This window comes from Emydura macquarii, unplaced genomic scaffold, assembly GCF_026122565.2.
Source record: "Emydura macquarii macquarii isolate MOO-44397 ecotype Brisbane River unplaced genomic scaffold, CSIRO-AGI_Emac_v2 contig_1477, whole genome shotgun sequence".
NCBI lineage: Eukaryota > Metazoa > Chordata > Testudines > Chelidae > Emydura > Emydura macquarii.
The window spans coordinates 26,044,216-26,072,041 of NW_027131614.1; the positions used below are offsets into that span (position 1 = coordinate 26,044,216).

The 27,826-nt window shown below is 41.1% G+C and overlaps 1 protein-coding gene across 1 annotated transcript in view; it reads right to left on the reverse strand.

The window, feature by feature from the left end:
- Positions 1–27,826, reverse strand: part of ASXL3 (ASXL transcriptional regulator 3) — a 141,788-nt gene that overhangs the window by 50,459 nt on the left and 63,503 nt on the right. Inside the window, exons 6-9 of the mRNA XM_067553821.1 lie at positions 22,249–22,370; positions 9,762–9,879; positions 8,706–8,825; positions 4,093–4,256 (exon numbers count right to left, since the gene is read on the reverse strand). Coding sequence (XP_067409922.1) covers positions 4,093–4,256; positions 8,706–8,825; positions 9,762–9,879; positions 22,249–22,370 — 524 coding nt within the window. The remainder of the gene's footprint in view (positions 1–4,092; positions 4,257–8,705; positions 8,826–9,761; positions 9,880–22,248; positions 22,371–27,826) is intronic.

A 27,826-nucleotide genomic window follows, 5' to 3' on the forward strand; every position in this document is an offset into this window, starting at 1 on the left:
CTGGTCCCTGGATGTCATGTCACGGGGATAGGAGGAGGAGGACTGAGGCAGGGGACCTGTGGAGGGGCCTTCCATGGGGTCCGACTCTTCTTCGGACTCGTTGTCCTGTTGGCTTAGAGGTGGGGGGGGAGGTTGGGCCCCCATAGATGGCATAGACCCCGTTCCCTGGGTTGTCAGCGGCGGCCAGGGTCCCTGCCCCCAAGTCGGTACCGGGCCCGGTGCCGGGTATGAGACAGTCCCTCTTTGAGCTGGGCTGATGGACCTCCGGCTCTTCTTGCGCTGCCCCTTTGCTGGGGATGTACTGCGCGACAAGGGCGAGGGGTCGCAGTGGTGCTTGCTGGGTTGATGGGGGGGAGGGGCGAGTAACTGGAGGACGATGAGTACCGGCAAGGTGCCTCGGGCTTTCGATGATGTTTGTCTGCCGCAGACCTGGGGTGAACGTGCTCTGGACTACGGCCTTTGTCCGAGCCATGGCACGGTATCAGGGTTAACTCTGGTCCCGAGAGCTCCGGTGCCGGGGCCTGTACCGGGCTATGCGACGGGGACCGCGAGGTATGATGGTACCGATGATGGTCTCTGCATGCCGGGGAGGGAGAACTCCGGTGCAGTGCAGAGATGTCCGTTGGTGCCGGACGTCGTACTGGGCTGCGCGTTAGGGACCTCGAGGTGTGTCGGTGCCGATAACTGTCCCTGTGTGCCGGGGACTGAGGACGCTGACGCGATGCGGGGGCCCCCGTCGCTGCCGTAGGTTGCACCGGGATGCGCGTTCGGGACCGTAGGCTATAGCGGTGCCGGTCCTGTCCCCTGGGTACCGGGGAGAGAGGGCGCTGACGCAGCGTAGGGGCGTCTGGTGTCAAAGCCCGCGCTGGACTAGGTGTCCAGGATCGAGAGCGCCGGCTTCGCTTGTCACGGCGCCCTGGATGACGGCCGCTGCTGGACCGGGAGTGGTGTGTGTCTCCCTGTGCGGCCACCGGGCTATAAGCCGGGGATCTGGACCGGTGCCAGGCGGCCTGCGTCTGGGTCCCGTGCGTCCGCACCGGACTGTGCTCCCAATCTCTTGTCGGTACCATATCTCTCGGCACCGGGACGGGGGATCATGGTCGGTGTCGGGGGCCCAATGATGAATGGGAGCAGTGCCGCGGCTCCTCCGGGGAATGGGAGCGGTGCCTGCCATGCTTAGGTGAGTTCGTGCAGCAGCTGGAGCTGCGGACCGGGGATCGAGGGTAGTGGCCCATCTCCCTCGATTCGGTGGCTACTGACCGGTGCCCGGACCCCGATGATCGCCTCCAGTTCGATGCGGAGCTGGAATGGCTCCTCTGGGAACCCCCGGACCGCCCCCGGTGCCGCGGTGTGGAGGTGCTCGACGACTCGTGGTCGGAGCTAGGAGGGGGGGTTCCCGTTTTCCCCCTCCTTGACCGTCTGGGGGGAGACTCCGAGTCCCGTCTCCTCCGCCCACCGGGGTAGCCCAGCGTGGGCTTACCCCGAGACGCCATCCCCGAATCCCTCGGCCGAGGGAGGGGCGTAGGCATGGCCATGAGGGCATGTGCTGCTGCAAACGCCTCCGGCGTCGATGGCCCCTGCAGGGGCACTGCCCCACCCCTCGGGGTTGGGGGAGGCTCCCTGCGAGGAGATGCTGGTGCCAGAGTGGTCTCGACGGCACGTGGCTGGGGCATCTCCTGTATCACCCCCTGCTGTACCGCTCGCAGGGGGGAGTCTATAGATACGGCCGTAGGCCGTTTCTTCTTTTTCGGTACCACCTTCTGGGTCAGTGCCATTGTCGGTGCCGGTGTCGGAGCTGGGGGAGCGCTGCGCACCGACGAGATGCTCGGTGCCGTCGGCGACCTGGAGGGCTCCGAGTCCAGACGGAATTCTGAGTCCATCAGCATCACCCGGAGGTGGGCGTCTCTGTCCTTCTGCGTTTGAATGACTTACAAATGCGGCACTTGTCTTTGCGGTGCTGCTCTCCGAGGCATCGGAGGCAGCGATCATGCGAGTCACTCACCGAAAAGACCTTCGAGCAAGCCGCACAGGGTTTGAACCCCGTGGAGCCCAGCATGGCTCCGGTACAGCCCCTAAGGGCTAACTGTTCTAACTACTACTATTTACACTAATCACTATGCTAACTACTTAAAACAAGAAACTCTTAACTGCAAACAAAAGTCTAGAGGTTGCTACTTGCGATGAAGCAAGGGGCAAGCGTTCCACTGACCGTCACAGGCAGAAAGAAGGAACTGAGGGCCCATGTTGTCGGCAGCACCCTATATACCGTGCTATATGCGCGCCACTCCAGGAGGCACTGGAGCCGAACCGCCGGGGTTGCTAGGGCAAAAAAGCTTCCGCAGACTCGTGCACGGGGCGTGCACTCACCTATAGTGGAATGCATATGAGCAATCACTCGAAGAGAAAACCAGATTTTCCCTGATACTGAGCATGGGTGCAGTTTTTATTGAATATATTATCTTAAATGAAAGTAAGGCAGCAAGTCAGTACTGTGGTCCACTATCTTTTAATAATCACTTTAAGAGGCTTATAAATAATGCCTGTAGTTTTACACATTGAAGTGTGAATGTTTAGCTCTAAATGGACTGGATAGGAAATATGACTGTATCTAACAGACAATCTTAACTCTTCTGAATCATTAACTGAACAGTATTAGAAAACTGAAAACTATCAATAGAGTTAACTGCATAACAAATTTAAATCTAGGTCTGTTTTTCTGCCAGAGGAAAAATTGTCCTTTTTAATTTTGTTGATACCAATTTTAAGTGCAGCTGAGGAGCATGAGAATAAATCATCTTACATAACTTCTGCTGTGGATCTGGCTTTTAATGTTCCACTTCAAATACTGCCTATTGACAAAGCACATAGTTTGAAGAGTCTTTAAAATATAGTATATAATGTGTTAAGATGTTGAGGCAATCGACATCAGTGCTTATATTGTAGTTCTCTGTCTTACGGACTTGATTTCACTGCTTTCTGTTGTGTTTTTGTGGCATCTGCCATCTTGATAAAAACTGAAGAATGAGCCAAGGACTTCAAGAGCTAAAACCATGAGTCACAACAATTTGACCTAAGAGCCAGGCTCTGTATCTGGGGCGATAACAAACTCAAAACCTTTGTGGACTGAGCACAAAGCGGAAATGTAACTCACGGACTATATGCATACACCATAAGGCCCTGATTCAGAAAAGTAATTAAGCATGTAACTAAATTTAAGTACATGCACTGTCCCACTGAAGTCAATGAGATTACACATGTGCTTCAGTCAGGGAAGTGTTTAAATACCTCGCTGAACTGGAGCCTAAATTACTATTGTTCTAACTGCTAACAATGTGCCAGATAAGACACAGAGGTTCCCTGCCCCAAGGAGCTCACAGTCTAAAAGTCAGATCCAGAGAGGGCAACACACTTTGGGAAACCCGAACTAGTAATGTGAATATTTTATCTTCTCCTCCACCCAGCACTCCCATCATCTCCAATCGAGTGGGTACATAACTAGACTCAGTGAGCACTGATGGGGCTCATGCAAGAAATGAGTCTTTTAATAGGAATATGAATTAGGCAAGAGGCTGGGGGCCTCAATACACTGGAACTGAGAAGTTGTTCCAAAACAGACTGAAGTGTGGAAGAAGGCATGGAGATAGGAGTGAGAGAAGTAGCAAATTAAGCATTAAGGCTGATGTTGTTGGTGGAATGCAGAGGCTGAGGGGAACACAGCAAGAAATGAGATCTGTGTAGGGCCTTGAAAGACAAGAAGTTTAAACTTGATATAGAAGGCAAAGGGGAGCGAGTAGAGGGATTCAACAGTTAGGAAGGTAATCTGACCAGTTGCATTTTGGACAGTTTGGAATGGAGTGGCTTGGGTTTCAAGGAAGTTAGAGACAAGGGGGAGGCAGCAGGGAGGCAGGATGTGATCTGGACACAGGTGAACATTAGCTATTCTATATCAGCTCGTTTTAATTAAGAAAACATTAATTATTTTGCAAGTTTCAGTCTTGAATGATTTTGAGCGGAATCAAGTCAGACTGTGTAACTACTTCAAAAACAAAGGGCTTATTAGTAAGGAAGCAAATGTTTTATGTTTCTACTTACCTGCCTGTCTACTTCTGGAAGTAAAAGCAGGAGGTATTGTTGAAAGTGCTGAGGTAAGGAAGCAAAGGTGTGTTTGTTTATTAAAGCCCTCAGGTTAGTGTTCACTAGAATAGATCCTGGTGTTTCTATGTCAATATCTTCAGCTTTGGTCCATTTCAAATGTCCTGGAGTAAACACACAACACATTCACCTTTACCACAGATAGAAGAGGGAACAGGAACAACAATTGTTTCTCAAAAATTATTTATATTTTGTGTGTTATAGTGCACTCCAATAAGCCAGAGATTTGTGAAGAGGAACACAGCCTTCTGGATTCTAGGAGTTTCCTTCTTTACATCCCAGTGTTTACTTCCTCATCTTTCACGACATCCAAGTTCCAGTCTACACCATGAACAATATTCTCTTTCTTGAACTAGAAGTTAGCATATTTTGAGTTAGCTAAACAAGTACATTTTCCTGTCATTTCACCAATATATTTTAAAGCATCTATTGCAAAGCAAAATTAGTTCACACAAGACAATGTTTGTTAGACCGTATGTGGCTGCTTGAATTGGCGCAAGTGCGTGAAACTTTACTACAACGAGTGAAGATGTTATTTGCGCTCCTGCACCTGCAGCACGCTGTTGTCCACCTAACCTAATCATTTTGTTTTTCTATATATTACCACTCTTCTGTATTTTTATTCTCCCTCAAAAAACCCCTTAGTGAATATCACAACTTGAGACATGTGATCACAAAGGAGTGAGATAGTAATTTAGTGCAAAGAAATTCATATTCTTCTGAATTTTCATATAATCTAAAAGATGTAAATGACATTCTGCAATCTCAGACTAACTCACTAAGAATCTGTTAAATGAGACAAGAAGACACATGAAATTAGCTGACCAGTCCCAGCAAGTCCAAAAGAATCTGCAAGTTCCAGGGAAGATTTAAAAAAAAAAGTAGATTTATATCCAGAAGGTTCAGTAGAAGTGCATAAGACAAACAGCTGAGGCTAACCACCCAAAATTCTTGTTTGCTTGGATTTTTAATATTTCAAAGGTCATGCAAAGGGATGCTTTGTCAAGATCACACCAAGCAACAAGGTGAATCAGACCCAAGTTCCAAGGAGTCTCTTGGAAATTTTCTTTTATTGTCATTGTTGTTAATAATAAGAATTCTCAGGACTTATATAGGGCCTTTCATCTGAGGATCTCCAAGGGATTTGTAAAGGAGGGTAAATATCCCTATTTTACAGATTGGGAACCTTGGGCAAAAAGACATTAAGAGACTTGCTGAATTGGACTCAGTATCAAAAATAATATTAATAAAAGTACTACAATTTGATTTTTTTGGATTTCTTAAGAGCTTTACTGTTTGGTTTCTGCTGAAAAGCTATGATATTGTCCAATCTACAAATTCTATAGTTTTCTCCACTGAATGAATAGAGAAACTCACAGTATCCCATAAATTTTCCTGCAATTTCTTGTTACTTTTCAACAAGCAATACTGACTTGGTGAGATAAGGGTTAGTTGTCTTCAGCATAGTGTAATCTTATATAACCTATGCTTCCAACACAGCCATTACAACCATTGAATCCCATTACAAAGGACAATCATGTGGAAGAAGTGCTCATTTTAATGTGTGCATCACATTAAATTATCTTCACCATCTGTTCTACCCACTAACTACAACTGCAGAAAGAACATAATTCCCAAATATAATACGATGTATTGATGTATTTGATGTATGTGATGATGTATATGATTTAAACACATTTACATTCCTTTCTTTAACCAATGTAAGTTAAAGCATCTGTCTTCATGTTTTAGGTGCAAATTGGAGAAAAATTGTTCTCTCCCACTAATACCTTCCCTTTCTATGGAAAAAAATCAGGGAAAGGGAAAAGGTGCTCCTACAACTGAAAATGAATTTAATACTGCAGAGTTGCTATCACAGTATCTCCTCTAGAATGAGACATTCTGAGGTGGACAGAGGGTAGTGCCCTGAAATTGCGAATAGCCCAAGAAGCTATAGGAAAAAATCAGGTTTCATCTTCTTCACAGATCTGGGGCATACACATGTTGTGCTGGCTCCTTTGCCGTGCTATCAACTTAAATTCAGTATTACGGCAGAGACTAACTGCTTTAACAACACAACACATCATTCCCAGAATGATATGCTAGTAGAATATTCTAATGAAATCTTGAAAACAATATGCTTAAAAATGTGTTCAGAAGGATGCCAAACACTGAGATGAGATTTCTTTTGTTTGCTTACAGAAAGATACCAGAGGCAGCCACCTTTTGAATTATTTTATAACCATCAACCTAAAGGACCCCTGGCTATCAGAGAACTGGAAACAGGCGTCAGATCAAAAATAGAGCCCCGCAATTATAGACTACACCCCAAAGGTGACAAAAACTCACTCAGTTTACTGAGCTGGCAAAGGAGAATCTACCACAAGTCCCGATAAATCAGAAGTCATGGTATGATAATAGGGGTAAGGGAATTTATATATAAAGCAGGTGAAAAAGTTTTGCTTCTGCTTCACAGCATCAAGACTAAATTAGTAGCAAAATGGAATGGACCATGTAGTCATGAGACTGAAAAATCCTGTATATTGTGCAATTACCACACCTGGTAAACAAGGGCAAAATATATATTGTGTGAATGTATTCAAAAGGGTGGAATGAACCCTAAAGTGGTCAAAGGTTTTCTTGGAGGGCATATGACAAGTAAATCAGAGAGTGCACCAGAAGAAATATATGTGAGACTGGAGAAATCTCTGGGAATTCAGATAGTTAAGCAATGTCTGGAATTGAACCAGGCACAGCATTGTGATTTGGACCTACTCTTAACGGCATATAGCAATTATTTTACTAGTATCCCAGAACACACTATGATACTTACTCACACAATAGATATCAAGGGCCATAAACCCATAAGACAAAGATTCAAGCGTATATCTGAACGGATGAAATCTTTGGCAGAGGAAAAAGAAAACTCGCTCAAATTAAAGATTCCTGAAACCTCCAGAAGCTCATGGCTTTCCCCAGTGGTTACTGTGCCCCCAAAAGATAAGGGAATTAGATTCAGTATAGATTTCAGAAAAATGAATGCTCTCTCTACATTAGATAACTATCCAATGCCAGGAGTTGACAAAATACTGGAGAAAATGGACATGGCAAAATATCTCTGAACCCTACATCTAGACAAAGATTACTGGAATATCACCCTAAACCCAGCATCCCATTGTAAAATGGAAGCTCCAACACCCTAAGATTTTTGGTTTTTTTTATTTAAGGACAATGCCATTTGGCCTATGTGGGCCACCAGCCACTTTTTAAAGATTGATGGATAGTGTGCTGAAAGACAATGTATGAAATTGAGTCACATAACTCAATGATGGACTGTTATTTTGCAAGAGTTGAGTGAACTATCTGGTACACCTATGAGCAGCAGGCTGAGAATTACTTTTAGCAATCAGTCTCAAGTCACATTTAGCAAACAGAAAAATAAAATTCTAGTGTTTGTTTTTGGTTTTATTTTTTCAGAAAATGGATTCATAAAACTAAAACTAAAACAAGACAAAGTCAGGACACTAAGGGAGACCAAGGTTCATGGAAATTTAAATCCTTTGTAAGGTTAGCCAGCTACTATAGAAAGTTCATGCCTAACTTCTCCAAGATGGCTGTTCTAACAACAGATCACACCAAATACATGTAAAAAAGGATTCAGCAGATTGCTAAATGTGAACAATCCTTTGCGAAGATGAAGAAACAGTTATGTGATTATCCTGTTTTACATAGCCCAATCTTTGAAAAAACATTTATTCTGCAAACAGATGCTTCTAAACTGGGGACAGGAGCACAGCTGAGCCAAGAATTTGGAGAAATGGAACACCCTAGTTTGTATGTGAACAGAAAACTGTTTTCTAGAGAACAGAAACAATCCACAACAGAATAGGAATGTCTGGTTTTTTGAAAGGTTACTTTATAATCTCTTAAGACAAGATTTTACAATAATTACAGATCATCCTCCACTCAACCGGATAAGCAATATGTAAAAGTAAAATGTATGAATTACTAAATGGTATTTAGCACTCTAGCCATATAGCTTCAAAATAATACATAAAAGGAGGGCACAGTGTCTCAAAATGGGATGGAATAGGAAAATACAACTGAACAAACAGTTTCTCCTGACAAGTATGTAAGAATGTGCCATTCTCTTCTTCAGGAATAAGAAAGAGAAGACGGGGAGGGGGGGGAACATAAGAGGAGGTAAGAATACTTTCCAGCTAGTAAAGAGGGTAATGCAGCAAGTAGCAGCTAGTTACAAAATGGCTCCTTTGGGCTGCAGATGCGTGGATCTGTCAAATTTAAAAGGCCAGATGCAGAAAGGCATGCTAGGAAAAAGATTCCTATATGAAGGCAACCCTGCAGAGTTCACAGGGATGAGTTGGTCATCAAAGGAGGTGTGCTACTGGGGAAGAGTCTGCTTTTGCAATGATAATAGCAACCACATATTACAGAGACAAAAGGAACTCTCTAAAGGGAGACTACATGGTTTATAAAAACGTCAGTATTATAGTAACAAATAAGATACTTTAGACATGCCAAATCCTACTCACCTAAACCAGACTTTTTTAATCTCTTTAAGTGCTGACTTGTTTGTTTTCCAGTTGGAGATTTTTGCCCATGTTTCATTTCTTTATCAGAACAGTCTGCTTCACCATTTTTAGATTCGGATCCTTAAATAAATAAAATTAAAAAAAAACAAAACAGAAAAACATTACACTGATGCACTTCCTTCCCCCTCTCAAAACAAAAACAAAAATTGGGTTTTTTAAAATCAAGAGCAACATGTACTTTATCTAATACTTGCTGAAAGGTAATGTACCTTTTTGGTCACAATTTGATTCCTGAGCACTGGAGGAAATAGAAGGAAAATCTCAATAAATCAATTAAGTGATGAAAACTAAAGTTTGCTGAACTCTGCAGTCAAACAAGATGTTCACTAATCCAATATAAATAATTCTTTGCTATGACGCCCAAGAAATAGCTTTAAAAAAATTAAGCTCCATGTTATGGAGTAATAAAGCAATCAAAGAAGAAAAAATCATTTCTTTGCAAAGTAACTTTTACAAAAGAGGTATACCTGGAAAACAATCATCGATCTGTGATAAACGTGGATGTACATCTCTGCAGGATCCTTTTAAAATGAAGCAGCTAACAACCAGAACTAAAGGTCAGGATTGTACTGTGGTGATAAGAATGTTGCCAGAACAAAAAAGCTAATACAAGGATCTCTGGTATTGCAATGGAGAACTGAGACACAAATTCACATTCACAGAGGAGCTGTTTTTTGATGGCGTTGAATGCCAGCATGTGGTCTTCCATTAGAGTTCCACAGCCAAACAAAAATGTTGCTTTGCATTCCCTTAAAGCTGCTGCTGCTATCAATTGTTGTTTTATTATGTACTTTCATTTATATATTAAAACAAAGAAAAAACCCTCCATCTTTGACTCACTAGATTTGGTAAGGAAATGAAGAAGTTAAACAAAACTACTGTGTGGAAATATTATCATTATTTGCAACAACTTTAAATTTTGTATGCTACGGATCTCACTCAGAGAAAGGCTTTGTCACTAGAACTGATATTTCACACAGTCCTTTAGCTATTTACCTGAAGGTGAATCCGACTGCTCATCAGACACCTTTAATGGTGTCAAAACAACACGAGGAACAGTCTTGTTTACCATCATTGAGACTCCATTTCTTCTTTTCTGCTGTTGTCTTAAAGCCTATAAAAATGATAACAAAACATAAAAATGTAACAAAAAATACTGCCTTTAAGTGGATTACATGAGAAATTTGCCTATCATTAAATAGTACCTTGTAAGATAACTGTACTTTACATAGATACTGATTTTTCAGACTTCACACTAGTCCCCTTTATGTCATTTTCTTTTAAAAGCATAAAAATCAGGCTTTTGGTTTTAAAAAGATAAAGAAGATGCACCTTAGAGCATTTTCCAATACAGTTTTGACAACAAAGAAGCATATAACTGTTTGTTCTACCTTAGCAGTACAACATGATAACCCCTGGAATTTGAAACTAAGACATCCAAGTAAAATAAATGTAAAATAAATGTTTTGAAACCAGAATAAAAATGTGTATGTCTGCACATCTCTCGCAGGTGCATCCTCTCCAGTATACTGCTCAGTCAATCAAGTTAACACAGAGTGTCATCAGTATGTACAGCATGTAAGGACTACAGTATTGATGCACTCACTCAGCCGTGAGTAGTGCTGCACAAAATCACTGAACATGGCAGGAATCATTTATTTCTGTGAAGGGAATCAGTCCTAATCTTGGAAACCTTGCAGCACTTGGCGTCTGTCTGCTTGACTTTGGGCATTAACCTTCAGAACACGAACATGATGGTGTTCTGGCAAATCCAGGAAAAAATTATACAAGAATAAATCTCTACAACTGGGACTGCTTTTGTGTTTCAGAAATGGATCAACTACAGGGGTAATAATGTAATACAAAAATATTTTAGAAGTTTAGAAACAATGAATATCAGTCAGGTTGCTTTGGACAGAAAATGACAGAGTCAAAGGTCTTTAAAAATATATGAACTTCATATATGAAGTTTCATATATGAAATATATGAACAAATATGAACTTTTGTCAGTTAAGAAATTTATAAGAATTGAAAGTCTGGAACAAGTCAGAATGGATTGGACTCAATTCTGATCTTCTATAATCTTCTGTCTAATTTTCTGTGATCTTAATATTGCATTCTTTTTCTCTCGGATTTGTTTTGTTTTGTTTATTTAGATGATACCCCAGTAGAGAACATGTTTAGTATGAATAATCCCTTTCGTCCTTACATCAGTGACTGTTAATTTATTAAGTTAATTCTGTAATTGTAATTCATCTGTAGAACATACATAAAATATTTCACATAGGCAGAACACTTCAAAAAACCTAAAAAAATATCTATTTCATTTAATAATATGCTATAAAATACATTCGGACACATAAAAATATAGTTAAACTATTTCATTAATGTATTTATAGGGTGCTTATCATACAATAAAAACCAAACAACAACATCTGGAAATCAAACAAAAGAGACAAGCTGCTCAGATCTGCACCACAAGGCCGCCCCAAAGGTCAGCACAAGCAGAAAACAAAGCGGGCAAGACCAACCCCAAATTTCACATGCACCTCACCAGTGGCAGCCATGTTAGCAGGTACAAAGTGCCAAAAACGGTCTCAAAACAGTTCCCTTAATCCATAATATTGCTTGGCTGAAATTAAACCCAGATGTCACTCATCCAAATAGCAATGTCATTTAGATAGTAAATAAAAAAAAAAGCCCACAAAGGATTAATTAAAAAGGAAGCAAAGTTGTGTGATATCAGTATATGGATGTAACCACAACCTATATCTCTTTATTAACTCCTTCTGCAGCTTCATACATGTGTTGAACCGCAGGGAGAGGAGATTATAAACCTGCAATAACCCCTAAAATGAAGTTGAGCAGGTGCCCTTAACCCCACCAAGACTGAGCACAGCCATTCGGGAGCACTCATTCACATCCACCACAGACCTCAATCTTGTCATCAGCACCTGATGGCAACCAGCATTTCCTATGAGTTATACAGAAAATGCAACAAAGGCATATTTGTTTTCTGATGCATTACAGCTTGATGGAGAAAATAAGAGATGGGGCATTCTCCATTGATGGAGAATATAAGAGATGGGGCATTCTCCATCAACAAGAAGTTTTAATCTATTTCAATCTAATTTAGGCATTTCTAATGACCCCATCACCAATGTATCTGGGCATCAAATACAAAATTACACTTCTTTGCCACTCAGATTTTTTTTAATTTAAATTTTCATAATTTATTGCTTTGAGACCCATGGTCTTCTATTTAACAACCAAGCAGCTAACCATGGGAATGACCCTGGAAACTTATCACCATGCATGGGCCCTTACTTGTGTCTGGAGTTCCATCTGGAGTCCCAGTGGAGGAAATGAAGTAAGGGTCTGAACATGTGCCTATGTGCAGGATTGGACCCTAGGATGATGAAAGATATAAACCTATATGCACATTGAGTTTTTACTTGAGTTAGTTATAGATCTTGAGTTATCTTAGATATTCTGATGGGGGCTATGGGGCTATCGAATTGCAGTGCAGACGTTCAGACTCAGCCTGGAGTCCGGGCTCTGGGACCCCAAAAGGGGGAAGGGTTCCTGAGCCCAGACATCTACACTGCAATTTGATAGCCCTACCACTCAAGCCCTGTAAGCCCAAGTCAGCTGACACAGGCCAACCGTGGGTGTTTTATTGCAGTATAGAAGAGCCTTAAAGACTAACTCTTCATCTTAAACATGGACAAATGCTGGAGATACATATTTAGAGACATGTGAACTCCTCGCTGGGCTGTTTGTCAGCTTGCAAGGCAGAGCAGATAACTGCAAAAGGGGAAAGAAGGTGAAGGGATCTTTGGAGCCATTTTTAGAAGAGAAATTAGGTGCAAATATACACTCTCTCTTTAAATGGAAAAATGTGTTTATTTTAAAAATACATCTAATTATGTATAAAATATCTATTTTTGAGGTAGATGACAAAGGAAAAACAGTTTAATTCCCCACCACCACACAGACTGTAAGCTCCTAGAAGCACAGATCATTTCTTTAACCACTCTGTACAGCACAATATCTATCAATGACACCATACACAAATGTAAAAATAATACAAATAGAGAGAAACAGGAAAAAGAAATACCAGATAGTAGGTAAGTTAAACATTTTAAAATGGCATTTAAAAAAAAATAGTGCATACATCAAACTTTCCACAAACAGATTTGTAAAGGTCATAGTTTAGCCTGTGGATCTTCTGCATGTGATAAACATGAAATGTTCTCCATTTTCCCACTCAAAGCAAAAATAATGACAGTCTATTGTATATTAAATTAATTTTCCTTACAATGCCTAGCATAATGAAGTTATGTTCACTTTTTCAGCAATAAAAATAATTGATTAAAAGCAACCAAAATACTTTTCACCTATCTAGCAACTTTCATCCAAAGAACTCAAATGCCTTACAAATGTATGTGTTAAGGAAATTGATGCAAAGTGACTTGTCTAGACATTGTAAAAGGCAAAGTCAAAAAGAACACAGATTTCTTGAAACACAGTCCACTGTGCTAACTGCAGAATTCTAATTCCCAACTGATTTCAATAAAGTAGTCACATAAAGGGAAGCTTGCTTTTCATTTCTTTTTCTAGAGAGCAGCGATGTACTGGAGGTTATATAGTTTTTCCTAAACCACAGACCAATTATATTTAACTCATTTTAAGGTGGGAAAAACTTTCTGACCTAGGTGGGAAAATGGCTCTTCCTCCTGCTAACAACTGAAAAAAGCCTCCCTTAGGGAAGGAATAAAAGAAAATGATACCAAGCCAAACAGTAACTAGAGAGAGGAAAAATCATGCACCCTAAATATAGTGTAAGTTCCCCTCAAAATCTAGAAAAGCAAAGTATCAAGTTTTGTGTTTATCCCTTGCACTGCTCTGAAATCTGTATTTTAGAAGAGATGACTTTTCATTTTTCTGTATCTCTACAATTCATAACGAAACAGTGTGGCACAGAGATAAAAAATGCAAAAAACTCTTCTATCTGAGAATAAATGCATGACATGCTGAGAATGTTAAAAATTCAGTTATTAACAACATAGATATGTAACACTTGGTTGCATTAGGCAATGTCATCCTGGATTGCTACTTTCTTCTATAAATGTCAAGTATATATTCTGAAATCCCTATCATGAAACATAACCTTTGAAATTTCACACATTATGGATCAGAAATGTTAGGCTATAGAATTTTTCTGTTCTGCCATATGAAAAACAGGATCTATGATGTGCTGAAGAAAATCTATTATGCAAAATAAATAATGAGTCTACACCATGGTCATGGATTGTGAGTTGGAAAAAGTGGAACAGATAGATTTATATAATCAATTCATTTCACATCACCATAAATTCGATCTTTGTCCCTTCTCTTATTCCCATTCTGTTAGCCAAATTAAGAAACTGCTGTTTCTCCATTAAATTAAAATCCCACTGACAACTTTTTTCATGGGTACTTAAACCCCCTCTCTCCCCCCACCACACACGCAGCAGTGAGCACTACAAATCAACAAAATTCAACATACTTCCAAGATACTTATGAGGCTGCTACATGCTTAAGATTTTTAATACACATTAAAAATGTTGAATTATAAATATACAAACGCAACACTAACCACTATGTACAATAGTGTTATGTTAAAACTGTCTCATGAAAACTGCTGCAGAATACAAGAGTAAGATCCAAATACATGTAAAGAATTTATTCTTTCCAGACTAGACCTGTGGAACAGCATCAATATTGTATGTAAGAGTCAATGGTAAACAACTCTGAGAGGCAATGCAGTCCGGTGAATAAAGTACTGGACTGGAACTCGGGAGACCTGAGTTCTATTCTCATCTCTGTTACTGGGCTGCTGCATGACCTCGAGCACATCACTTCTGTGTCTGTTTGGATTCCCACCTTTTTTTGTGTCTATTTAGACTGCAAGCTCTTTGGGGCAGGGCTTTCTTCTGCAATGTGTTTGAATACAGGCTAGCACAAAGGATCCCCTTCTTGGTCAGGCATCTATATGCTACTGTAATACAAATTAACAACTGAACATTATGCATACAAGCACTGGCATGGAGGTGTAGTATAACAACACACACAGCAGCATGTGTGTATTAAGTCAGCATTACTTCTTCTATAAGAAGCTTGATCATACATTCACAGCTACAATTTCCACAGTTCATTATAGTACAAAAGTAAATCTATTTTTTGTTTGCTTTTCAACAGCACAAAGACAAAAGAGCTGATGTTTGTGTTAAATAACCATTCTGACTTGCACATGAATAGGGACAAGGATGGCATATGCATCGACACACTAATGTTTTTGCTTTCAAAAGAGAAGATATTTTTTGTTTTGATACAAACTGATTTGTGGAGTATTAAGTGGTTAATAATAATCAACTGAAAAATGTTCTGTGGAGAAATTTTCTCTTCCAACTTAGCAAAAAGCAAACACACTACATAGGAAGCAGCTTGTGTCTTGATTTTTTGGGGATTTTTTTAGGCATGATTGCAAGGACCTGGACTAGAAGACCTCTCAAGGTCCCTTCCAGTCCTACAATTTTAGGATTCTTTTTATTTTAATAACAAAACAGGACTGTGTCAATGAAATCTAGATATCAATTAGTTCACACTTGCAGGATCTACACGGGACAGTTGCAGCGCAACGTGCCAGTACACACTGCAATTTACAGCCCCATAGTCTGAACTTCTCAGCCATGCAAACATGCCCTGAGACTACTTTGTTAATTAAAATAGAAACCAAATCACCATCTTCCTTTAAACCAAACTCCCCAACCACAGTGCACAGAACACACAAAGGATATGGCCAGCTAGATTCTCTCTCATTTCTCCCAAATAAAACATATCAGATCATCTTGTTTCACTGCAGGTCTGCCCTATGACTGGCATGCTGTTTGTGGGTAAACATTGTAGGCATACTGCCATCAGGTGCCTATCCCACAGCTCCCAGCATAGCTTCCTGAAGTAATGAGTTGTGGGAGATTTGGAAAGGCTTCTTGGAACCCAAGGGAGTCATGAGAGAAGGTGGTCCAACTTCCATACCTCCTTTAGAAATACAGCCATTTCTGTAACATATTTTCAAAGTGGTGGTCAGGCTGAATGGACAGAGCTCATTCTTTGCTCAGGGAGAATTTTTTGCTGGAGGTCATGAAAATTAATGGTCAAACATTACATGTGGCCCAGGAGAGGAAGAAGGGGATGTTCCACTGGAAACCTAGGTGAGCAGTGCATGGAAAACACAGGGCAACTTAGAGAGAAAAGCTCGATTCATCTTCATCCAAGCCTAACTGGGTCCAAGATTTGCATAAAAAAGTTTATCAAGTCAAGTGCCACAGTTGGGATAGGACCATCACCACAGACTGCTGGGACAGAGTTGTTCAAGACTTCGGAGAAAAAAAAGTGGCTGCAGAACTTCTAAAGAAGTAAAGAGACCTTTTATTCCTTGTCTCAAGAGCTGACCCCAGCAATGCATCAGTGGTGGATTTGACCTGAGGTAGTAGCTAATACACGGATACATTTTTATGACTTTGTGTGAGGGAGATGGTGAAGGAAAGGGGTGCTCAGAAACATTTAATATGGTAATGTTTTTCAAGCTTAAAAAACTCCACTTAATGAAATTTTAGAGAACAAAATCCTGAAAACCACGTTTATTTAAACACAAAACATGCAGGCCAGCTGCAGTAAGCACCCAATACAATCAGCCACATGCCCACACACAGTTAGTTGTTACACACAATACGAACAGAGAATGCATCTCTTCCTGTTCTCTTTTCCCTGATAATAGGCTGAGGTTGAGTACCATGGAAATGAATAGAAGGCAAGTTCTATAAATACTGCCACTATCCCATGCCATGGCACTGTATTGAGGAGCTGGTGTCCACGCACAGGGACCTGTGGAAGGCTACACAATGCACTTTGCCTTCAGGCTCTGCGTGTACTCCCTGAAGAGCAACCTCTGGAACACTTGCGCTTCCAGCCTCACTTTTCAGTCATGATATTTCTCAGTCATGACTTCTGAGTCCTCTTCCCTATATTTATCTTGACATTCAAAAAAGCAATTTAGTTTGTCCTCCTCACACTTCTGTTTCTTGGCTGCATCTCATAAATTCTATCACTGTCCCTTTCCATGTTTCCCTAAGGTAAAGAAACAATTCATCTCTTTCATTTTTCACCTGTTGACACGAAGATTTGTCAAGCACTCTGCCCCTTGTGTTGCCAGATGTCTGATCACTCTCAGCTTATGTTGGGCTAGCATTTCCCAGGTGTGGCCTTAATGCAGTGGTGGTTTCTAAAATGAAACATAAGGATATGGTTAATATGCTTATTAATACACTAGACCCCTTGGAATACCAAGGAATGCAATACAAGTAACATTTTTCAGCTCATTATGGAATTCCAAAACCTTAAGGAAGACACCCTGTGCTAGGATTTGAGATGGTAATGATCTTCTCCCTAACATTTATTTATTTTTGTTCCCCCATGAAATTTTGGGTTAGCTGGAAGGGGTCTGAGTGTGTTGCTGGTAGAAGGTAAAGGATGTACACTGTAGTACAGTCAAATTAATACTAGGTTACTTACTGCAGGCTCCAAGATGCCTGGAAATAACCTCTCCACTAGATTCTAGCAAAGAAAAAGAATTCCAATTAGGGTGAGTGTGGGAAGGCTGATATATTTGCTCTGCTTATTTTCTCAAGTCGTAACACAGGATGAGCAATGGAGCTGAAGGGGGTAAAGTGAGTTTATATGACAGTCAGGGAGTTTGGGAACTGAATTAAGGGGGAATGCTAAACTACAGCATTCTCTTTACTAGAATATTTCTTTTTAAAATGGCTTAGGAAAATTAGGGCTAAATTATACCATTATCTGGTAGGCCACTGTCTTGTGCTGACTGGCTGCAGCAAGGGCCTTGGACAGAGCCATACTTTCACCCCTCTGAACTATAGCTGCTTTAAAGCAGGTTACTATCTGATAATAACTTACGCCTATGTCCCATGTGTTTGATAGAAAGACAGCATGAAATGTGGTTGGAAATAGATATGTGCTTTATGTACTCTTGCCAAAAAGCAGCATGTGGACCAAGCCGTTGGCCCATCATGTAGCTTTCTGAAAGCACTCCGTTTTGCCATTTTCAATATATCTGTGTTTCTGTAACTTTATTTTTTAGTTTTCCCTCCTTGGTCACCCTGTTGAGACTGGTCTTGTGGCATGGCTCAGTAACAGCTATACAGAATTTGCCAAGTACTTGTATCCTTACTTCAAACAGCAAGTGTAGCTGACAAAAGGGGTGTTATGCGTGGGGCATATGGAGAGGGCATCCACTGGAGGAAGGAGTATGGAACTGCCATCTTTGCCACCACAACAAAGCAAGCGGAAGAGTGCCTTCCTCCCAAACAAGAGACTGCATCTACCCATTTCGCAACCATTATAATGGCACCCAGATGAATCCAGCCATCAAACATGCAGCTAACGCCCAAAGCAGTAAAAACAGCAGCAGCAACATACCTTGTGCGGATGTCCCCATATCTCCTGAGCATCACCTCCTCCCAAACCCCCTTGGCTGCTGTCTCTGGAACTTCTGTCTCAATCAAGAGGCTTTGAGGACCCAGCACAGTTGCAGACATGTCCTGGTCCTCATTCTGATTCTAGGCCTGGATGTTGGTGTCCTCCTCCTCCTCTTCTCCCCACAGCACACAGCTAGGAGCCTTGGTGCTGTTAAAAGGAACTCCGCTCCATTAATTCCAAAGTGTCAAAAATGAGACAGATTTTCTTCCCTGCCTGGAAGGTCTACTGGCATCCCAAGCATTGTTGTCCAGCAGCTTCAGTCTCTTTATCTTCTCCTGACACTAACATGGAACAGGTGATAAGCTCGTGGGCAAAATGCTTTTAGACCTGGTCACAATGAGTTCAGCAGACACTATCACTTCACCATCCCAGAGGTTCAAAAGTGCCCTGTGTCATCTGCATCAGACCAGTCTGTAGATATGCTCATATGATGGCTTCTTCTGAGAAATGCTCCAAGAGCAGCTCGATAAACACAGCAGTCACAAAGAAGTGGATGCCCATGAGAACATGTATGCCATGAGATCTAAAGAGGTACAGCAGCCCATTCTGCACAGGTGAGGGACTTGCAGAAAAACTGACCAGAAGAGCAATTTTACCAAGGAGGCATAGTAGAGGATGGAGTAATTGCACCATCTCAGCTGCTGTGCCAGAACGTGAGGTTCATACTTGAGTTAGCCTTGCTCACAGCAAGTGCAGCTTACACAGTGATGTGATCACCTGTGTTCCATTGGCAGCAGTGTGATGTGTAGTGTGTTACTGGCATGGCAGGAGATCCCCACACTGGTTAGCAGGCCAAAATCCTCCAGTGTAGACAAGGTCACAGAGAGCAAAACAACATGGGACTGGCATGCCACATCCCTTCCCCAACAGTGCCGGATAAAAAGGTAGTGTGGCACGTATCTGCCTCCAAAAGCAAGAAAGGAATAAGAATCTAGCAAAGGAGAACCTGCCAGCAGAAGCCAAATACAAATGGGAGTTCTAGCTCTGGAACCATTTGAGAGCAAGCCATCATGAACTGGGACCAAGTTGTTAGACCCTCCACTCAGTTATAATCAAGAGTAAAGTCAGGTGGTGAAAATCCCCCAACCCTCCATAGAAGAGACAAATGTGCCACACACTGGAAACACACCCAAGACTGAAATACTCAAAACATTTGCCCCAAAAGTGTAACAGAAGAGAGAAGGGCAATGTTAAAAAGTTCCTGAGATTGGGACGATAAATACGGATCTTGCAAGCTGAGGACATGAGATGTGAGCTATGACACAGACTCTTTGAGAGTGAAACACATTGAAATCTCCCCTATCCCCGAAAAGGAGAGAGCAACAGGCACTAAAAGCAACAGGTCCCATCCCTCACCGCCATTCTGAGTCAGTCATGGGCAGGGCTCAGGGCTCAAAAAAATGCCCTCCCTCTTACACTACAAGCATAGCTGCAGAAGCATGGTGATGCTGGAACCAATCCCAATACACAAGGTGAAGCATGTCTTAAAATGCAGAATGTTGCAGGGGAAGTTAAGACTACTCTTAGAGGTCTAAAACAAGAGATTTCTAGAAATCTTTATTATAAAACAACCCAGAATCTGGACATAATACTCTAAAGCCAACTTGGTTTAATAACTATATTAACAGAGTAGACCACCTGATCCGATGTCAGATCTTCAAGCAACATTACACATTATCAGCTTGACTTGCACTTACATTTAATGAGCAAAAATTAAACAATAGAATATGGCGAAGGAAAAAAATGGTTGAAAGAATGCTCTGTGGACTGTCATTTTGTGAGGGACTATTTTATTAAAGAAAAAATCAATGTACAATGAGACAAATGGTCACTGTGACAGTATACAGCATAAGCAGCTCTTACTAAGAGCACAATGAAGGCTTAGCTTCTGTTATTGCAGAACCGAACCAATAAACTGATAGCAGTTGATGGAGTGTCACATACAATTGCCTAACGTTTCTGTGTATTCAAACATTCTGCCGGCTCTTCTTTGTGCAAAGACGACACATTATGTGTCCATAAAAACAATAAAAACGAGAGGATATATGGTCGGTGAATAAATTTTCAATAAAATTGCTGTTGAAAGTTCATTCACCTATTTATATTTAATAGGAGTTACAACACTGGATTACTGCATTTTGCCTGTGACAGTGGCCGATACCCGATGAACCTTAGGCAAATAAAGCGCAAAATACCCCATCACCCCAAATACAGCTACCCAACTGTGCAATGCTGTACATGGGATAAAATATTATTTGCAGACAGCTGTAATAATAAACTCACAACCTGAAGCATCAGATCTAATTATCATAATCTTAATTAAAACTGCTTTCCATTCTTTCTACTAACTACTTAAACCTTCTGTTACTCCTACAAACCTACTGTCCCACAGAAAGTTTTGAAAGGACTTCCATCTCTGATATGATATTTTATGTTAATTAAGCTTCTATAATTGCTTTTGGTCTCTGTTCATTTGTTTTACTGTAGTTTTCTGTGTTTTCCATCCATTCCACTCTCCCCAAAAGCAGGTAAGTGACAAATCTGAGCCTAAATGTTTAGATAAATGTTGATTCTTTTCTACTCTGAAGGTTAGGAGCTCATGTAGAACAGCAGTGGCTTACTCGAAATTTCAGTACACTCACATATTACAGAAAATCTAAATTAAATGAAGTTTCCAGACACTGTTTGCCTCACTCAGAACCCATCCATATTCCACAGAATTAGCGAAGTCTGCTGCACCCACCGCTCAAGTTCTGCTAACCTACTGAGCCTGAAGGCTCCATTTTAGCAAACCATTCTTATTCTGCTACTCACATAAATCATGTGTTTAAAGTCAACTTCACGCACATGCTTAAATCCTATTGATTTTAATGGGACTTAACCTTGTGCATAAAGTTAAGCATGTGCTTAAATGTTCTGCTGAACAGGGATGGACTTAAGCACATGTTTAGGTGCTTTGCTGAATAGGGGCCTAAATTAGCAACTCCGGAATGGCCTAGCATTTGAGATAGTTGGCTTCAACTACCATTTTCTTTTGCTAAATGTAACCTGGAAACAAAATATCGGACAAATTAAACCAACACAACCTCATTACACCAGTATTTACGAGAAGTTTTATTTTATTTTATTTGAGAATATAAATTTTTTAAGAATTGGGAACCATTTCTGCCTTTGACAAATAGCAGAATTAGAGTGATGTTTTTAAACAACCATTTCTATGGTTTTTCATTCATTCTGCTGTGAGAATAAATTAATTAGCACTGTTTGGAACATATTTTTCACATTGTTATACTGTTCAGTTTACATCAAACCATGAATACTCAGTCACCTGTGCTACGCTTCATTATTTATTGTGCAGCCCAAACCCATCCAAACTCATAGTTTACTCAAAACAAAGACACTGTCAGGTACTGTATTTTTGCATTAAGTACAACATGTGGACACATTCTTTATGTAGGAGTTGAACAGTAAGTACACTCACCCCTCAGTGCTACAACCTCTCAAGAAATCTATGTTGGGAATTTTATTTTTAAAAAGTTGGTCAACAAAAACGTAGAAACAAAACTTGGGAAGTGACAATAAAGTACACAAAACTTTTTGGCTTGCATGGAAACCATTTAAAAAAACCCTCAAGTATAAAATAATAAGTAGGATTACAGCACTAGTGCACAGAACACAACAGCTTCAAAATTTTTCCCACAATAATTCTTATTGCAGATGTTTACAGATCAAGAAAAAAATGCCCAGCTACATAAGTTGCTGGTAGTTTTATTAGAAAGGTCTTAAAATCTTTTTGTGGTTTCTATTTTGATTTCTTATTTAAATAGTCCTGATCAATATGTTAAAAGAAAGCCACCTGACCACCAATAAATACCAGCTTACCTGTTTAAGTGCCTTTTTGGTGTGCTGCTGGAAGGAAGACACTAGCTTGCTTTGCACTGGTGTGTTAGTAAGGCTTGAGTCTCGATTGGAAGACGCTTCTTCAGGTATCTGCTTTGGACAAACTATGAAAAACAAAAAGCATTTTAAGAATAGCATTGCTTTGGCACTTGAGGTCTTACGGTGCTCCTAAAAATGGAATAGGAGGTCCTTGTGACCAGAAAGCAGTCTCCATGCCTGATGGCCCATGAAAATAATGGAGTCCCAATGTCTGTACAGACTTGAATTTTCAGCCATACCCTAACTTCTAATGCATCGCTTCACAAATTTTTGTTCCTAATCATGTTCAAGCCTAAAGCGAGAGCTGTGTTCCAGAATTAAGAGTGTTATACCAGTTATAGGAGTTATATCAGTATAACTATAGCGGTATTATTATATTACTAAATTTCCCCTTGTAGACACCCAGGCTCTAAGTGGCAACAGGGACTGGGCCAGGAAACAAGTTGTGGAGTGTGGGAAGCTCAGTTACACACACTGAGTTCTCCTCCACATTACCCCAGCACCCTGGGTTCTCCTCCCCGATTCAGCAAACTGTTCTCTTCAATAAGCCAGTCTGTTGTGGAACCAAATTCTGTACCCTTCTGTGCAGCTCAGGAACTCGTGGATATTTTCCAGGTGATCAAGCCCTGAAGTGGCAATTGAAATATTTTACACATCTCACTGTATTTTCTAAATAGAAGTAGACAGTAACTTCTTTTCCCCTGGAAGTTTAACAAGATTATTACATGTCTGAATATATATTTAGAAAAGAGACACTGATGGCCCTGTGTTCTAAAAATATTTATAAATATGTAAGTGCATAACAGATTGTAATGGCTTTTAAGGAGCCATCCCCGTCTATCATGTAAATATTGTTTGGTAAACCACCACCACACACATGCTTATTTAAATGAGACTGGAATAGTTCACAAAGAGGAGTTTGGTCTCCTAGGCAAATATATGTCGCTATTTTTCAGCGCTCTTAAAAATACATGTTTTAATGAGTTAATATTACAAGTACTTGCTTTAAACAGCTGCCTGAATGTACATTTATGAGAGGGTCTCTAGGATGAAAAAGCAAAGTAAATTAATTTATTTTTTAAATCCAACTGCATTTAAGCAATATTAAGGCTACAAAAAGAGCCACGAAATCCTATTAGACTTACTCTTCAGCAGATAAGTAAATGGCTGTAAAAATGGTTGCAGATGTGGAAACTTTGTCTATACTGCTACTCCCACCAGTTTCAAATACCAGTCCAGCTAAAACAGTGTTAGAACTAATTTGAATTTTGGATAATTTTCCCCATGCTCACATAGTAACTGGGGTCAATCCTGCCCTCAGATACACAGCCTAGATTGCCACATATCTTGGAATATCTACTATAAAACTATGCATGTGTACATAGCCCAGTAGATGGTTTCCCAAGATGTGCAATGGCATGCACCACATCTATCAAAGCAGGTTTGGAAACCTCAGAAAAGTTCCAATGGCATATGTCAGCTGTGAATTTGGCCATACACTTTTATCTTGCCCTAGTGTGTTTTTCTTTTTATTGCTCAGTGGAGTCAGCAGATAATTGAATGCCACTCAAATTCTTTGTCTTCAATATTGCCTCCCACCATTAATATTATTTAAACTTTTTTTGTTATTTATAAGATAAAGTAGGGAATTCTGACAACTTAATTGCCAATAATTCATTGCCAATATCAGGTATAACTGGCAACATACTGAACATTTGTTTTCATCTTGGGGGAAAGAAAAGTCAATACTCATCTCACAAATGGGAGAAAAAGAACTACTCTTTATAGTTATGCCATTATGTCAATACAGTTCTCATAGTGGATTAGGAAGTGAGTTTTGCCAGAAGCTTTATAAGTGAAATTGGTCTCTTTTTTTCTTTTTTGCTTATGCTGAAATTATGCTTCACAGTACCCAGGGGAGCTGCTGGGCAAAAGATGCCTTGAGCTCAACCGAATCACGTGGTTTGTATTTTCACATGATCAGCAAAGCTCACTATCAAAGAGACTACTTAAAGGAGCAAGAAGGTGTCAGCAGCAAACAAACAAGCTAGTCTAAATATTTATTTAACCCCATCACTGCAATATTTGAGCACTTGTGACAAAGCACACAAGACAAAAACTGAAACCTGATATTTTAAATTGCTCAACTTTTGTTCTCACATCCTTTTTGTTTTTAATAAGAATTTTTCATTATTTTTATATTTCTATTAAATAGCCAGTTTGTTTTGTTGGCAAAGCAGAGGGGTCTGTAGGAAGGTGCAGTGGCCTTCTCTGAGCCTGGGCCTGAGGAAGGGCCACAACCGCGGGGTTGGACAGTAAAAAGACTGGCAGTTCAGTCTGCCCGGCAACCGGGGAGCCAACCAGTGATAGGTTCCGCTGGCCAGCCAATCTGGCAGCAGAGGGGCGGACCCCCAGCCAGGTCTGTGAATACAAAAAGCAGGCCCCGCTGCTCAGTAGTGAGAGAGCTGCCGCCGGAGACAGACATGCCTTCCCGCCAGCTGCAGCAAAGGCCTGAACCAGGCCAGGCCGCTGGCCCAAGCGAACACCTCCCGGAGCAGAGGGCCCCGGAACAGCCCAAGTGGCCAGCCGCTAAGGGTTGGATAGGGCCTCTGGGCCCCCTAGACTGTCCTAGGTCTTCCAGCTCCAAGGACTGGGCCAGGCCCCTGGGCCCCAGTGACTGGACCGAGTCTCCTGAGCCTGAGGGCTGGGAGATCCCCCCCGAGGCCGAACCCGACCTGGAAGAGCTGCCTGATGCCCAGCCCCCAGAGATGGGACAGGAACAAGAGGAGCTGCCTGAGGCCGAGCCATCCCCCGAGCCCTGTGACCTGGAGGAGCTGCCCCTCGCCGCCTGTGGACGAGGAAGGACTAATGAGTCTACCCCGGGCCGTGTACCCCAGCAACCCTGAGGACCCGGCGGACACAGGTACCTGGGGATACGGAGAGGAAGTTGCCCAGGGACAGCTATAGCCATGGCTGAGACGGGGCAAGCCCCGCCGACTCAGTGACAACGCCTTTTTCCACTGCTAGGGCCCTGGGCTGGGACGCAGTGGAGTCGGGTGGGCCTGTGTCCCCTTCCCCTCCCCCTTTGTCCTCACCACCCAGGGAGCGCTTGCCGTCCCCTGCCTTACCGACCAGAGGACATTGCCCACCCGCTCTGCCTGAGGGCCGGGGCGATAGACCGCTTGCCCGCCCGCCCGCCCTGCCTGAGGGCTGGGGCACCAGACTCATCAGACGTTGACATTCCCCTTGTAGGAAGGTGCAGTGGCCTTCCTCCGAGCCTGGGCCTGAGGAAGGGCCACAACCGTGGGGCCGGACTGGACCCCATCTTACAAGTCAAATAATTGAAGGAAAAGCAAGAGTTGTTCTATGTACAAAAAACCCAACAAAGGAAGAAAGGACAGAAGAATGGAATCTGTTATAAAAACAAATTAACTAGAAAAAAATGACAGCAAAACCACATTTTTCTTCATAAGAAAGTAAGATGCAATAGGTTCTGCCACTCAGCATATATTTTATTCCTCCAGGGTGACTGGGAACCCTACCCACCCCTTATATAAATGGGAAGCTCCAATGTTGATGCCATTTGCAGGATATAAACTCAAGTGTTCTTAATTTACTTTGGGGATGATACAAACTCACAATGTTGTGATGCTGTATCACCATTCAAATGACAAGAGGTCATAAAGCAAATGTTAAACTGTTGATGCAAAAACCTCAGGACAAAGCCATAATATTTGTAACCATACAGAATAGGAAGGATTAAATCCATTATCTTACTTCCTGAGAATCAGAAGTGATACAGAAGCAAAACTAAAGGGAAAAGTCAAAGAGGAGAAACAATTCTCCAAGAGGAATGGTGGTACTGAGAAAAGCAACACCTCAGCAACAAAACAGTCAGCTCCAATATGCAAAACAGAATGAAGAAGAGTGAAATAGAAAACAAGTTACAAGCAGGAGGGGCTAGAAGCCACAGGGCACACATCTATGTACATCAGTGATAAGTAGACGGAACTGCCACATACGCACACATGCTGTATCATTAGTGCGGGATCCTATGTTCTCTCAGGATTATAAACGAACAGCAACAATACAACTGGCTGACCATGCAAAAAAAGTTGAGTAGCATGGAACAGAGTGACAGAAACATCTGGGTAGTCAGCAATTATTCACCGCTAGTACCAAGAGCAAATAGGGGAAGAGAAAGGAAGCAAGCAGAATTAAGGCAAGGGAGGCACTTTATTCTATGATATAATTAGCATTACTGTGTTCTATTCTATGTCATCTCCTCCAAGGGTACAGGACCCAGTGGAGGAAGTGAATAAAAAACGGCTGTGAGGCCATAAACTGTTAAGTTTATGAATTGACAGAGCAGCTAGGTTTCAGGTAGAAAGGAAGTGGAAGATAAGAATTCCTTACTGAGCCTTCAGAGAGCCTAAAATGAGAGAGAAATGGTTTAAAAAAAATAAAATGTATATGCTCAAAATACTTGAGACAAGGTTTATATAACTTTTTCCCTTCCATTTTCTCTTCTCCTTTTAGCAGGAACTTCTCTTCATAGTGAAGAGGATACAGAACTTTTTTTTTTGGGGGGTAAATAAAACATAAAATGAATGTGCCAACCTTTGACAGTATGGCTCACTAACTTTCTCCAAAATCTTAAGATTAATTGAGGCTTGGGATACAAATATTAAGTATATCAATGTACCAAAAAACATTTAGTGCAACATAACTCAAAATTATTATGCATTTACAACATTGAAAGTTATTAGGAATAATAATAAGCACATTTATTCATGATCTATGGAAGAAGAAAATTACCCTGAATGCTTTAAAAAGCCCCATCTTTCCAAAATAAATGAAACAGTTGATTTTGATTTCAGACAGGCCACACTGATTTAAAACCAGACCAGAAAAATCAACAGCAGTACAATTCCTTCCTTGCTATAGTAACCACAGCAGAGGAGAAAGATTGTCTACTAACAGCCATATTACAAAACAAATTAATGCTGCTACCATATGCTAAAACCTGTAGTCTACCTCAAATAAAATGTATCCACACTCTTAAATATTAAACTACATAGAAAACATCCTCAGAAAAAAATACAAATCTCTGACTAAAATATCCCATAAAATTCCATCTATTTTCTTTGGGTGACACAGATATATACTTGTTTTGACATAATTGGTCATGGGTTGTCAACACTGATATATCAAGCAATTCACTTAAGTCACTCTTTGATCTGCAGAGCTTAATTTGCAAAATCTGAACAGTTCACTTCTCCAATCTGTTAGCATCATTCTTTATAAAACAAAATACAGTTTGGGAGTTAAAGTGACTGCATAGGTCTTTGTATAAAGGAAATAGTAGTATTGTGAAAACGTAAGTGGAAATGCTCAAACACAATTTGGGGGGGTGGAAGGGGGAAGAAAACAAAAAACCCTGTAAAATGATATGCTCAGGTTAAAGTAACCAATGCAGCACAAAATATAGTGGAACCTAAGAACTCCACAAATCCCAGAA